This window comes from Tiliqua scincoides, chromosome 4 (genome assembly GCF_035046505.1).
Source record: "Tiliqua scincoides isolate rTilSci1 chromosome 4, rTilSci1.hap2, whole genome shotgun sequence".
Taxonomy (NCBI): domain Eukaryota; kingdom Metazoa; phylum Chordata; class Lepidosauria; order Squamata; family Scincidae; genus Tiliqua; species Tiliqua scincoides.
In genome coordinates this window covers 36,926,795-36,941,609 of record NC_089824.1, presented here as the reverse complement: position 1 = coordinate 36,941,609, position 14,815 = coordinate 36,926,795, and the positions used below count along the sequence as shown (strand labels likewise).

Below are 14,815 nucleotides of genomic sequence, written 5' to 3'. Positions count from 1 at the left end.
TCTTCAAAGAAACATCTACTTGAACAAGTGAAGTCTGTACAGCCAGAATCAGTGATCCACCTTTATTTTCTGAATTTGGTTCACTGAGCTTCCATACGCTTTCTTTCTTTAGCTTTAAAGTATGCTCTGCCTTCATGAGTTCTGCATGTAAAATTATGTGGGAAATCAATTTAAACTAGTACTAAGCACCTAATACTACTTTCATGCATGCAAAATAATGTTCATGATAAACCACCATCTCCAACTTAGCTTTGGAACTCTTTATTGGTTTTCTACTTTTTAAAGCTCACACAAGGAGGAGCTATCATTCATGCTGAGTGCTTACATTATTTTTTAAACCACAAAGCCACCCCTTCCCCACAGCAAAGTATCACAGATTCAAACACACTATGTTTTTAAAGAGGCACTTTTAAAGTGGGAGCCCCTCTTTTATTTAGCAGGAAGAGAGTAACTGGCCCTCCTTATCCCAGCAGTGTCTTTCTTAGTGGCTGCCTGCTGGTGTTCTTTTGCATCTTATTAGACTGTGAGCCCTTTGGTAAAGGGTGTTATTAGATATTTGATGTTCTCTGTAAACCGCTTTGTGAACTTTTTGTTGAAAAGCGGTATATAAATACTGTTAATAAGAACGATGATAATGAGATGAACAGGCTTATGTGCACACACACCAAAAAACTATCTTACACTGTACCATTACCACCCCCTGCACATTTGTACCACAATCACATCCACTGTCACAGCTCAGAAAACTGACTGGCTTTACAACTTTCAAGTGCCTAAAAAAAAGCAGTAAAAACAGAATCTTTAATTATTATTATTATTATTATTATTAACACTATTTATATACCGCTTTTCAACTAAAAGTTCACAAAGCGGTTTACAGAGAAAAATCAAATAACTAAATGGCTCCCTGTCCCAAAAGGGCTCACAATCTAAAAAGATGCAAAAGAATACCAGCAGACAGCCACCAGAACAGACACTGCTGGGGTGAGATGGGCCAGTTACTCTCCCCCTGCTAAAAAAAGGAGCACCCACTTGAAAAAGTGCCTCTTACCCAATTAGCAGGGGTTAATTAATTTAAGGTGCCATAAGACTTGTTTTTCCTGCTACATACTAACATGGCTTTTCCATCTTGGCAATCCAACTTCTCATCTTTATGCTTTTACAGTAATGGAACAGGCGAGTTATTAGACATAAGTGCTGGCTCCCTCATGCCTTATCACAAGGTACTTTTGAAGGACTTCAGAGAAGTTCAAAAAGCAGTTTGAGATACAGCTTATCAGGTGCTGCCGCAGACAAAACACCACATACATCTGCATGTACTTAAAGGGTTTCTCTAAATCACAGTATCTCCCTGTCATCTTTAAACAGCTGAAACCAGGTAGCATATACAGCAGTCAAAAATAAAATCACAAAGGATTCAGGTCTTTAAATTATCTCAGCCAACAATAATTTCAGTGAGTCTTGGGTTGGCTGTCAGCATCAACAAAAAAGAAAACAGCACTAATTTTGTTTCCCAAGTCTAAGTGAATCAAGAACAAGTTCAGCTTTGACATGTGTCCCAATTCCAAACTGCATCAGTAGTAAGGCCAGTACATACATAGCATGGTATTAAGCAAGTGTTTCATGAAGCTGTGATGTGTCACCAATATTTGAAATGGTTTTACTTCATATACACAGCAGTGTTGAGAAACCAAGATACACATTAGATACTATTTGTGAACACAGCTTAGCAGTGGTGGCGAACCTATGGCACGCAGCGCCGTCTCTGTGGGCATGCAGCGCTGAGCCAGGCAGCGTGGGGAGGGGCGTTGAAGCTGCATGTCAGTTTAAAGAAAACGGAGGCTTTTTCCAAGCCCCGTGTGTTGGGAGGGTGGGCTGCTTCCCTCCGCCCCCTGAGCTCACTGCCCTCCTCTCCCTTGACCCCCACCTGCCCTGCATTGGTTTCCCTTTTCAATTTTGCCTGTTCTGCAGGCTTAAGGTCCCTGTTTTCCCTTCCCCAACTCTCCAGCAGGCTCAGCCAATCAGCATCCAGCAGACTCCTGGCTTTTTCAGTTGGAATGGCTCAGGGCCCTTCACTGGCTGACCACCAGCCAATCCTGAGCTGCCCTCCTCTTCAGCCATTGCAGCCCACCTTTCACTGAGCAGCTCCTCACTCAGCACCAGGAGAGGCTTTTCCTCCACAGCAGAGGAGACATCCTGCATGACTACTCAGAAGTAAGCCCCATTACAGTGGATGAGGCTTACTCCCAGGAAAAAGTGCCTGGGATTGCAGCCTTGGAGCTACTGCTGTGCGTGTCTACTCTGTAGTAAACCCCATTACAGTGGATGAGGCTTACTCCCAGGAAAGGGTGCCTGGGATTGGAGCCTGCTCCTGTGTGTGTCTACTCAGAAGTAAGCCCCATTAGAGTCAATGAGGCTTACTCCTAGGAAAGAGTGGCTGGGACTGCAGCCTTAGAGCCCACTTCTGTGGGTGGGGCTTTTAAAAAAAATATATTTTCTTGTTTGAGAAAATGAGCAGTGGCAAGGTCTTGCAGTCACCCCCTCCCTGACAGTAGTTCTTTACCCAGCATGTAATTAGTCTGTGAAACTCTTTGCCACAGGAAGCAATGATGACAACTTGCCTAGATGCCTTTAAGAAGGGATTGGACAAATTTCTAGAGGAAAAGTTCATTAAGGGTTACAAGTAATAGTGGGTAAAAGATGTTAATGTATGAGTTGTTTTTTCTAAACTAAAACCTCAATATTCAGCTTAAATTGCTGTGTTGGCACATTGTGATAAATAAGTGGGTTTTGGGTTGCAGTTTGGGCACTCAGTCTCTAAAAGGTTAGCCATCACTGGCTTAGGCCAAGAGAGAACTATCAGCCCGAAGCCATCCAGTGAGCTGCAAGGCTGAGTAGGGATTTATACTAAAGTACCAACACCCAAACTCAACAAATTAGCCCACTTTCTCCTTAGAAGTTACTTTCCATTTTTAAAAGTAATGGTAACATACACAAGGACTATCACAAACCACTAATTTTTAATGCATTTTACCAAAAAAATTAATGTTCTTAGTGCAAATGAATCACACAACACAAGGCACAGATGATACCATATAAGAATATAAAGAACACTGAAAGGTATGCATTTTGTATAAGTTTCCTCCTTTGAGAAATTTATTGCTACAATTTCCTGCTGTGCACTAGACCTAGGAAAAAATAAAAGTGACAGGGTTTATTCCCCCAGAGTTTACATTGGGAAGCTGGGAAGAAACACCAAATGGTTAATAAATTTCCAAGTATTAAATTGTTAGAGTATTTCAGGCTAAAAGCTGTTCGCTAAAGATGACTGAATGGAATCTCTCACCATAGGAGTGATCCTTAATGCTATACAGACATGTAAGCTGGAAACAAACAACGCTTAATCCATTCCCTTGATTCCCTGATCAAACTGCCTAGGGAAATAAGGGATCCCTAACACACTATCAATAGGTTTAATAAATACCCTTGGCATCACAGTATCCACCCAAGGAAACTAGAACTGTAGGATTCCACAATGCTAGAAATAACAGATCAAAGAATCAGACAACACAAAATACAATTTCTATTGTAACTAGAAAGGCCTTTCAGTATTTTCACAATCACAAAACTGAGATTCTAATGAATTACCTTATTCTGCAGCGTGAAAACTAAGGTTAGTTGATGTACTGCAGGTCACTCAGCAGGATGGGGCAAGAACTTAAAAAAGCACTCCAACTTTTATTTTCTACAAGAAACCTGCCCAGCATAAACATTTTAAAAGCAATATTCATTCACTGTACTAGTCAGCTTCTTGAAAATTCAATACATTAAATAAAAAGTTGGAATTCAAATTAAAAATAAAGACACTTTGTAGACTTCTGTGCATCAATCTGATAGGAACCATTAGATAGCTGTTCTTAAATCTTTTATTCAGTCTCTCTTTATTCCATCTATCTTTAATTAACTTTAAATAAGAATTCACCTTGATCACATCCATGGCAAACTTCCAAATACTTAGCTGTGGCAAGTCTCACTCCCCATTTATTCTTGCATTCAGTTTAAGGTTACTTATTCTCTCTTTACTTCTAAATACTAAGGCTGCAATCCTATCTACTCTTTCCTGGGAGTAAATCTCACGGAACACAATGGAACTTACTTCTGAGTAGACATGCCTACAATTGGGCTGTAATGCAAGATATTCATACACACAGTGGATTTTAGTCTGATTCATAAACCATCTCTTGCAGTACCTTAAAAACTAAAATGGATTATAGCATAGGCTTTTGTCTAAGAAAGGATATTCTACTGAATGATGCACTTGTTTGAGAAATCAAGACTGTATCTTCATGGAGTTTACATTTTAATTTTAAAAAGCACTAAATACTGTGTATTAATAAGATATACAGGTCATGTCTCGTTATCCACTGGGGTTTTGTTCTGGAATCCTCAGTGGATTAAAAAAATCAGTGGATACCAAATTAGTGGAAAAACAGCTTTAAAGACCCACTACCAGGTTTCTTGCTCTTTCGTTGTATCCCAGAATGCATTGGTATAGAGCAGGGGTCGGCAACCTGCGGCTCTTTCAGCTGTCTGCTGCGGCTCCTCCCGTTGAAAGTGGCAAAGGGGGTAACAGGAGGCACCTGTGTTGGGAGGGCAGGCTGCTTCCCTCCGCCTCCTGAGCTCACTGCCCTCCTCTCCCTTCACCCCCACCTGCCCCGCATTGGTTTCCCTTTTCAATTTTGCCTGCTCTGCAGGCTTAAGCTCCCTGTTTTTCCCTTCCCCAACTCTCCTGCAGGATGCCCTCCTCCTCAGCCATTGCCAGCCCTTGCAGCCCGCCTTTCCCTGAGCAGGTCCCCACTCAGTGCAAGGAGAGGCTTTTCCTCCACAGCTGAGGAGACATCCTGTGTGTCTACTCAGCAGTAAGCCCCATTACAGCAGATGAAGCTTACTCCCAGGAAAGGGTGCCTGGGATGGCAGCCTTGGAGCCTGCTCCAATGCATGTCTACACAGTTGTAAACCCAATTACAGTGGATGAAGCTTACTCCCAGGAAAGGGTGCCTGGGATTGCAGCCCTGAAGCCTGCTCAAGGTCCAAGTGAGTGGGAGCCCACGCCCAGCAGGTCTGTTTGCTAGCAAGCCCCGCTGTAGTCCCTGGGCTACTCCCAGGAAGGTGTGGAGGGCTGTAGCCTCAGCCCCCTCCAGTGCAGGTCTACTCACAAGTAAGACCCAATGTAGTCAGTGGGGCTTCCTCCCAGGAAGATGTGGAGGGCTGCAGCCTCAGCCCCCTCCTATGCAGGTCTACTCACAAGTAGTCAGTGAGGCTTCCTCCCAGGAAAGTGTAGAGAGGACTGCAACCTGAGAGCTCCAACCAACTTGTCTGCTCAGAAGTCCCATTGTAGTCAATGGGGCTTACTCCCAGGATAGTGTGGAGAGGGTTGCAGCCTGAGGGAGGGAGGGCAGAAGCTGGCATGTGGCTCCCCCCCCAGCTCCCCCCCCCAGCTCTGGCTTCTTCTCTTCCCCACCTCTGCAGTCTGTGTCCTTTTTTCCTTCCAGCAGGGTGCCTCTGGAAGGTGGGGGAAGTTCTTTAGTATCCATGTAAGATAAGCAAATGTCATAACTGACATATGTATTGGAATCCTGGAAGATCTGGTGAGGAGGTAGATGTGGTGTCAGCAGTGGCCCCTTTAAGGGTAAGGCCTGGGCATCCAGCAGCATGTGCTGCACAGCTGCAGCCACTTGAAGGCAATAGGGTCCTCAGGGATATAAGGAGCACCTGAGGCAGGAAGGGGGGTGTGGGTTGGAGAAGGAGTGCAGGTTGGAGGAGACTGACTTGCCTACTTTGACTGACTTTGGAATCAGACCTTGGAATGTGACTTATTGACTTTGGACTCTGCCCTGGATACTCTGACTGACTTTGTGACTAATGGACTGCTGGAGACACTGGAGTTTGGTGTGTGGCTGCTGTGCCCAAGACCTGCTGAAGACCAACGGTCTGCTGTAGTGGCAGGAGGCTGCTGGCAGGAGAGAGGACCTCTGCAGGTTGAACAGGCGAGCTACCCTAGAAGTGGGGTCCATTATACATTATAAAAATTATACATTATACATTATAAAAATGGGACCTATAAGAGCATAAGGGTAAAAAAAAACAACTATATATGCAGTGTTATCTTCATTTTAGATGTCAAAGGGGTTTTGTGGCTCCTGAGGTTTTTTCCCCTCTGGAAAATGGGTCCAAATGGCTCTTTGAGTTTTTAAGGTTGCCGACCCCTGGTATAGACCACATTTTCAACCACAGTGCTATGGCACACTAGTGTGCCACAGATGGTCTGCAGGTGTGCCGCAAGAGTTTTGTGGAGGGACATTTGTTAGTAGGGCCACTGGGGGTTGAAAGCCCCTGCTGTCAATGAGTGCGCTTGTCAATTGTCCAAAAACTGCTGAAGTGCCTTGACAATTTTAGTGACGTGTCAGTGTGCCATGAGATGAAAAAGACTGAAAATCCTTGGTATAGACACTTGGTATAGTGTATAGTGTATATATAGTGTATAGTATAGTATAGTGTAGACACTATACATACAATGTATATATTGACATAGTGTAGACACTATACTACAATGAGGTGAATAATGGAATCTAGTGGAATGAAATTATAATTGTTTAACAGCATGAAGGTGGGGAATTTGATTTTGATGCTTTTTTCCTTGTTACAATGCACTTAAAAGTGAACCTCAGTATCAGTGGTGAGTCAAATCAGTGGATACTGAAGTCCCATCTGTACAGAATCTTTCCTAACATGCTTAGCATACAGTAATTCAGTACCATACACTTTCATCAACCCTGCAAGTTAGGCCCATAACAGTGACTAGGCTACACTTTTTGTTTAACATGAATTAGTGCTTTGGGGGGGGGGGTGGTAATATCCTTGACATCTAGGGAAGCAGACAACAAGGGGTCTGCAAAGCAAGCAACAGCAAAGCACCCAACAGAGAAAGCCAACAGAGAAAGGGGCTGAAATGCCAACTGCCCAGCTACTGCTACCACTGCCACTCCCCCTCAACAAAACACACAATGACTAAGGTATGAAGGACTGGAGAAGGGCACTGAATAACTTTCCATACTTCCTGACTTTCAGAGTGACCCTCCTCCTACTTAAGCCCTTCACTGACACACCTGTGTGTCTCCACCCCTCCTTGCTTTTCCTCCCCATTCACAGCAGCTGTGACACACATGAGGAAATATGTGTCTTGCCAGTGTTACAGTGAGAGGAAGAGAACAGGCATGCCAGCACCAAAGGGCTTAAGACAGTGATCCTCAAACTTTTAGCATCGGGACCCACTTTTTGGAAGGAGATCTTTCAGGACCCGGCAGAAGTGATGTCATGACCAGAAGTGACATCATCAAGCAGGAAAATTCTTAATAATCGTGGGCTGCAATCTTACCCACACTTTCCCAGGAGTAAGCCTCACTATAATTAAGAGCATATACAGAGCAGCCTGTTAAAAGTACTGGGCTGTAACATTTCCCCAATGCAGTCACACAGACTAATACATTAAAAATAAAATGCTGACATGAATGGGGACCCACCTGGTGGGTCCTGACCCACGGTTTGAGAAACACTGAAGCCTTAGGAGGAAGGGGAATGAACCTGTCCCAGCAGGCAGACAGGCCGTGGAGCGCCTCTCGCCAGGTAGCCCCAGCCCAGAGCAGGAAGCAGCCCCGGCACCTGCTCCTCCTGGCGCAGCCCCACCTGCGCGGCCCTTCCAGCCTCCGCGCTGCCCCTCCGCCCTCCAGTGCTCGCGCTCCAGGGGAGCAGCCAGCCCGGGGGGCTCGTCTCCCTCAGTCCCCCCCCGCGACGCCCCCAGAGCGCGGCTCTCCTCCAACCGTCACCGGCCTTTCCACGCAGCGCCGCTCCCCGCCCTCCCCTCAAGCCTCCCGGTCCACCGGGCGGACACGCTCCCCTCCCACCCAGGCCGCCGCTCACCTGCATAGACGCCATGATGAGCCGCCTCCCGCCCCCTCCCTCTCCTGCGCCGCCGGCCGGGATCGGGAGAGACGCAGCGCAGCGGCGGCGGCGGCACTGCTGGCGCCCCTCCCTCCGCTCCTCTCCCACGGGTCACGTGGCCGCTCCTGCCATCCCGGGGACAGCGCGCATGCGCCCCAGGCGGGGAACGTTCCGAGCGGAGTGCGGAATCCTGCCTTGCTCGGGCTGCAGTCGCGTCCGTGCCTTCCTGGGACGAAGCGCCTTGACTCTCATGGGCTTGCTTCCGAGTAGGCACGCGCAGGCTGGGCTCTTGGGCTACGACCCATGCACACTTTCCTGGGAGGAAGCCCCGTTGACTAGAGTGGGGCTTGCTTCCGAGTAGGCACGCACAGGCTGGGCTCTCAGTTTCTCTCTGTTTCCAGCAGAGCGCACCACCTGCCTTTACTCTCTTAGAGGACAGAACTTGGCACAGTACAAGTGTCATCACCCCCCTCTCCGCCCCCCCCCCGTTTATCACTGTTGATCTTCTGTGTGGTACTCATTCAGATCACTATTAATGGCTCTTTTAAAAAAAAGCAAACATTTATTGAATTTAAAAATGTATTTAATTTTTTTCAAAGAAACTCTCACACCGGATATGTCGAATGCCTTGCAGGAAACAATAACAGACTTAATAATAGTTCACATTTGTATAGTACTTTTTGAGTGTACAAATGGCTTCAAATGTCTTATCTTTAAAATAACACTCTCAGTGGCATATCTAAGGGGGGCAATGGGGCAAATATCCCAGGGCCCAATCCTATCCAATTTTCCACTGCTGGTGCAACCATGCCAATGAGGCATGCTCTGCATCCTGTGGTGGAGAGGCAGTCACAGAACCCTCCTCAAGGTATAGGAACATTTGATCCCTTAGCTCAGGGCTGTATTGCAGCTGCACCAGTGCTGGAAAGTTGGTTAGGATTGGGCCCCCAGGCACCAGACTTGGGGGGACAGCACCGCTACCTGCTCTCCCCCCCCCCCCACTGACAATGCAAAGTATGCATTGTTATCCCGTAGTGCAGGTGGTGAAGACTGAGGGCCAAGTCCTTTCCAACGGGGCACATGTTGTGTGCTGCAGGGGGGAGGCAGTCACAGAGACCCCCTAAAGGTAGGGGAACATTCATTCATGTACCTTGGAGTTGCACTGCAGTTGCATCAGTACTGGAAAGTTGGATAGGATTGAGCCCTCAAGGCATCTAGTTCATGCTAAATGAGATCAGAGCTAGGCAAAGTCCTGAATGAGAGTGCATGTCTGCATAAGTTTGAGGAAAATTGCATAAATATGAGAAGCTAATCAAAGTTAATACAATTAAATACATTCACTCAATTCCTCATTAGCCATATCCAGATAGAAAAATTAAAGGGGGGGATAGAAGACTCGTTAGTTTTCTGAGCTCTCTGCATCTTTTTTTCCTCATAAATTTGATTCATGAGTTTCCTAAATCCTATAGACCCTGCCTCTGAAAAGGTGAGACCATGCTCTTCCGTGTCCATACAATTTTGGCATCTAAAAACAAAACTGTCATGTAAAACTTTGATAGTTCATTGTACTATACAGTTCAAAGATATGGAAAAGAACCAGTGTTCTTTTTACTTAAATTCCACAAGGATTTTTTCTCATTCAAGTTCAAGGTGGTTCACAAAATTTAAAAACATATTACAGCACTGCACTACAAGTGAGTAGGTTTAAAGGGGGGATAAGGGCAGACACCAGGATTTTTGTCTGTTTAATTTTTGTCTGTTTTGAACTGCCAAATATGCAGCAATAATTACATACTGAATGTGACATTTGTGAATGTTTCTAGTTTCTACTAACTAGAAACCACATTGATTAGTCCAGCCATTTTCAAGCACTGTGCCATGGCACACTGGTGTGCAGTTAGTGGTCCATAAGTGTGCCACAGGAATTTGGGGGAAGGTCATTTATTAATAGGGCTAATGGGAGATGTGAGCCCCCACTGGCAGCATAGTGTGCCTTGTCAATTGTAAAAAAACCTGGTGGTGTGCCTTGACCATTTTAGTCCCTTGTCAGTGTGCCATAAGATGAAAAAGGTTGAAAATCACCGCAATAGTCAGAGACTGCAGTCACAGCACAATGAAGTTTGGGGTGGAAAAGGGAATATAGTCACCTTCATTATTTTTCTCTACAACCTTTTAGTACTGACAGAACACACCCATTTGTAAATCAGATTTGCCTTGTATAGTTTTTCATATAATAAACACCCACTATTAAAGATTAATGAGATTCTTCTGTTTCCCCTTTTCCATACATCAAAGACTATCACATTAAATTACAGCAGGCCCCTTTATCTTTACTTGTGGTTATCTAATGTTTCAGAAGTTCTCCAGAGACTCTTGGTTGAATGTGACAAGCTTATAGCCAGAAATTTTGACAATTTTTAGCACTGCAAAAGCAGCTCTTGGCCTGTATGAATTTGCGGTTTAGTTTCCTTCTCAAACTAACAGCTATGGCTGATAGCAGGAGTCCCACCATCTAAAACAACACATCTAAAACTTGGCATTTACATGCTCAAATTGCATGGTTCAGTGAGGCATTTAAAATAGACAGAAGGGAATTTATCACCAGACTTATAAAGATGCTCAGAGGTTCTTTTGTTCCTTCCAAAGACTGAGAAAATTAAGGTCATGGATTGTTATTCCTGATTGCTTTGGGATTTTATAGCCATATAGTAAACAGTTTAGTTTCAAGACTCAGACTAGAATCATGATTTTGAGCTAGAGGACCTACAGCAAAATAGTAACTGGCACCTCTGCAACATGCCTACAGCTATTGGCTATAGACATTTCTTTTCAAGCTAGCTATAGCACCTATAAAGGCTGGTAATACTATAGCCTAATATTTGAAATGATTCATCTTAAAGCGTTAAAGGGCTCGAAGTATTGTTTAACATTTATCTAGTACAATCATGCTAAAACAAACAATAGATTGCTACTATACCAGGTACAGATTAGGACAGCCAGACCACAGGTGAAGGAAACCAAGTTTCATAAAAGGACGCAGAAAAACAGGAAGGTTAAGAGCCTCCGTTTCCATTATGGTACAGGAAATAATGCATGAATGTTTTAAATACTATGAGACAGGTTACATAAGAACATAAGAACATAAGAACAGCCCCACTGGATCAGGCCATAGGCCCATCTAGTCCAGTTTCCTGTATCTCACAGCGGCCCACCAAATGCCCCAGGGAGCACAACAGATAACCTCATCCTGGTGCCCTCCCCTGCATCTGGCATTCTGACATAACCCATTTCTAAAATCAGGAGGTTGCGCATACACATCATGGCTTGTACCCCATAATGGATTTTTCCTCCAGAAACTTGTCCAATCCCCTTTTAAAGGCGTCTAGGCTAGATGCCAACACCACATCCTGAGGCAAGGAGTTCCACAGACCGACCATACGCTGAGTAAAGAAATATTTTCTTTTGTCTGTCCTAACCCGCCCAACACTCAATTTTAGTGGATGTCCCCTGGTTCTGGTATTATGTGAGAGTGTAAAGAGCATCTCCCTATCCACTCTGTCCATTCCCTGCATAATTTTGTATGTCTCAATCATGTCCCCCATCAAGCGTCTCTTTTCTAGGCTGAAGAGGCCCAAACGCCGTGGCCTTTCCTCATAAGGAAGGTGCCCCAGCCCCGTAATCAAGTTAGTCGCTCTCTTTTGCACCTTTTCCATTTCCACTATGTCTTTTTTGAGATGCGGCGACCAGAACTGGACACAATACTCCAGGTGTGGCCTTACCATAGATTTGTACAACGGCATTATAATACTAGCCGTTTTGTTCTCAATACCCTTCCTAATGATCCCAAGCATAGAATTGGCCTTCTTCACTGCCGCCGCACATTGGGTCGACACTTTCATCGACCTGTTCACCACCACCCCAAGATCTCTCTCATGATCTGTCACAGACAGCTCAGAACCCATCAGCCTATATCTAAAGTTTTGATTTTTTGCCCCAATGTGCATGACTTTACACTTACTGACATTGAAGCGCATCTGCCATTTTGCTGCCCATTCTGCCAGTCTGGAGAGATCCTTCTGGAGCTCTTCACAATCACTTCTGGTCTTTACCACTCGGAAAAGTTTGGTGTCGTCTGCAAACTTAGCCACTTCACTGCTCAACCCTGTCTCCAGGTCATTTATGAAGAGGTTGAAAAGCACCGGTCCCAGGACAGATCCTTGGGGCACACCGCTTTTCACCTCTCTCCATTGTGAAAATTGCCCATTGACACCCACTCTCTGCTTCCTGGCCTCCAACCAGTTCTCAATCCATGAGAGGACTTGTCCTCTAATTCCCTGACTGTGGAGTTTTTTCAGTAGCCTTTGGTGAGGGACCATGTCAAACGCCTTCTGAAAGTCCAGATATATAATGTCCACGGGTTCTCCCACATCCACGTTGACCTTTTCAAAGAATTCTATAAGGTTTGTGAGGCAAGACTTACCCTTACAGAAGCCATGCTGGCTCTCTCTCAGCAAGGCCTGTTCGTCTATGTGTTTTGAGATCCTATCTTTGATGAGGCATTCCACCATCTTACCCGGTATGGATGTTAGGCTGACCGGCCTATAGTTTCCCGGGTCCCCCCTTTCCCTTTTTAAAAATAGGCGTGACATTTGCTATCCTCCAATCTTCTGGCACCATGGCCATTTTGAGGGACATGTTGCATACCTTAGTCAAGAGATCTGCAACTTCATTCTTCAATTCCTTAATAACTCTTGGGTGGATGCCATCAGGGCCCGGTGACTTATTGATCTTTAATTTATCAACGAGGTCTGAAACATCTTCTCTTTTAACCTCTATCTGACTTAACTCCTCAGTTAGGAGGGGCCGTTCAGGCAGCGGTATCTGCCCGTGGTCTTCTGCTGTGAAGACAGATGCAAAGAACTCATTTAATTTCTCTGCCATCTCTAAGTCTCCTTTTATCTCCCCTTTCCCTCCCTCACCATCCAGAGGGCCAACCGCTTCTCTGGCGGGTTTCCTGCTTCTAACATATTTGAAGAAGCTTTTATTATTTCCCTTAATGTTGCCGGCCATGCGTTCCTCATAGCCTCGCTTGGCCTCCAGTATCACCTTCTTACATTTCTTTTGCCACAGTTTATGTTCCTTTTTATTCTCCTCATTAGGGCAAGACTTCCATTTATGGAAGGAAGCTTCCTTGCCCTTCACAGCCTCTCTAACTTGGCTGGTTAGCCATGCGGGCACCCTCCTGGATTTAGTGGAACCCTTCTTTCTTTGCGGTATACACCTTTGCTGGGCCTCTATTACTGTTGTTTTAAGCAGCCTCCATGCACTCTGGAGAGATTGGACTCTTTTTACCCTCCCTTTCAACCTCCTTCGAACCAGCCTCCTCATTTGAGGGAAGTCCACCCGTCGGAAGTCAAGGGTTTTTGTTAGAGATTTGCCTGGTATTCTTCCCCCAACGTGCAGATCTGCAAGGTTGTGCAGATGTGATGCAGCAATGCCTAAGTCAGGAGATTTGTTTTAGCAAAGGTTCATCTTCCTAGTATCTGAGGCCTTGGGATGTATTGGATAAGTATTCTACCAAATTACATAATCTACTTTTTTAAATAAATGGATATTGGATAGCTTATGTAACTAACAGGATCATTTTTATCCTACCTCCTCCACAGCATAGCTGTTTCACCTCTTACCTGCTCATATGGAAGTTATATATTCATATCCTTTTGTTTAGCCAGTTGCATAGCAACTGAAGGCCACGTCTCACGGATGGCAGTGCACCTCAATGGAATTGTGCTAGTTCTCACATCAGAGCTTGCCAACTTAAGAGCAATTGGAAACAGAGGATATTTGAAAGAAACTCAGGTTTCTTTAACAAGTTATTCCTTCCATTTGAATCCTTTATAGTTTCCGCCTCATGTAGTATGGTGGAAAGCAAAGGATTAAAAAACCATGAAATGTAGGTCAAGAAAGCAAATACAGAATATGCAATAAATATATATTAAGATGCATTGTCAGGCTCCTGGTCAAGTTATACTTTTAGTGTTCATTCACACAGAATGAGCACAGTGGATGAAGAGGCAACGTTATTGGGAATATCTAGACCAGGTGTGTCAAACTTGTTTCATACCGAGGGCTGAATGGCTGAGGGCCAAAAGTGATGCCATTAGGCAGGAAGTGATGTCATTAAACCGGTCAAAACAAAAAATAAGCACTTTTTCACTTAGGAACTCATTAGCTGCAAATGACAGAAAACACACAAATCTTGATCATATTTCAAGACATGGGAGAGTCTAATTTTCATGTGGGCTGCCCTTTCAGCAGTGCTATCTCAGCACTGCTAAGCAGCTGAGAGCCCAAGGGCCTGATAAAAAGCTTCCGCAGGCCACATGCGGCCCCCGGACCTTATGTTTGACACCCCTATATATTGGTTTCAGTAGTCAAGTTTTCAGTTAATGCACACATTTTTCTCCTGCCAGCAACCAACCCACTCCCACTCTGCCTCAGGGAGAGACAATCCCAGGTAGTCAGTCCTCCTTGCAAACTTGAAGAAAAAACTCTTAGTCATGCATGCAACTCTTAGTTTTGCATGCAAAGGCATAACTGAAACTATCTGGATTGGGGAGCACTTCCAGCCTGGACCCAGGCACCCAAAGATCCTAGTGAAGACCATGTTTTAAGTGCCTTTGTGTATTCACGAACTATTCTCTCTTCTGCAATACCTGCTACATACTAAAATTCAGTATTGCCCTAAAGTTATGAATTGCAAAAAGTCTTCATGGTAGGGATTGGAAAAATATCTAACAGAGGTACAGTACTGTCT

At 44.9% G+C, this 14,815-nt stretch overlaps 1 protein-coding gene across 1 annotated transcript in view; it reads right to left on the bottom strand.

Moving 5' to 3' along the window:
• The window catches only part of UBE2W (ubiquitin conjugating enzyme E2 W), a 34,134-nt gene extending 26,051 nt beyond the window's left edge, over nucleotides 1-8,083 (bottom strand). Inside the window, exon 1 of the mRNA XM_066624378.1 lies at nucleotides 7,978-8,083. Coding sequence (XP_066480475.1) covers nucleotides 7,978-7,992 — 15 coding nt within the window. The 5' untranslated portion in view covers nucleotides 7,993-8,083. The remainder of the gene's footprint in view (nucleotides 1-7,977) is intronic.
• Nucleotides 8,084-14,815: the final 6,732 nt, after the last annotated feature.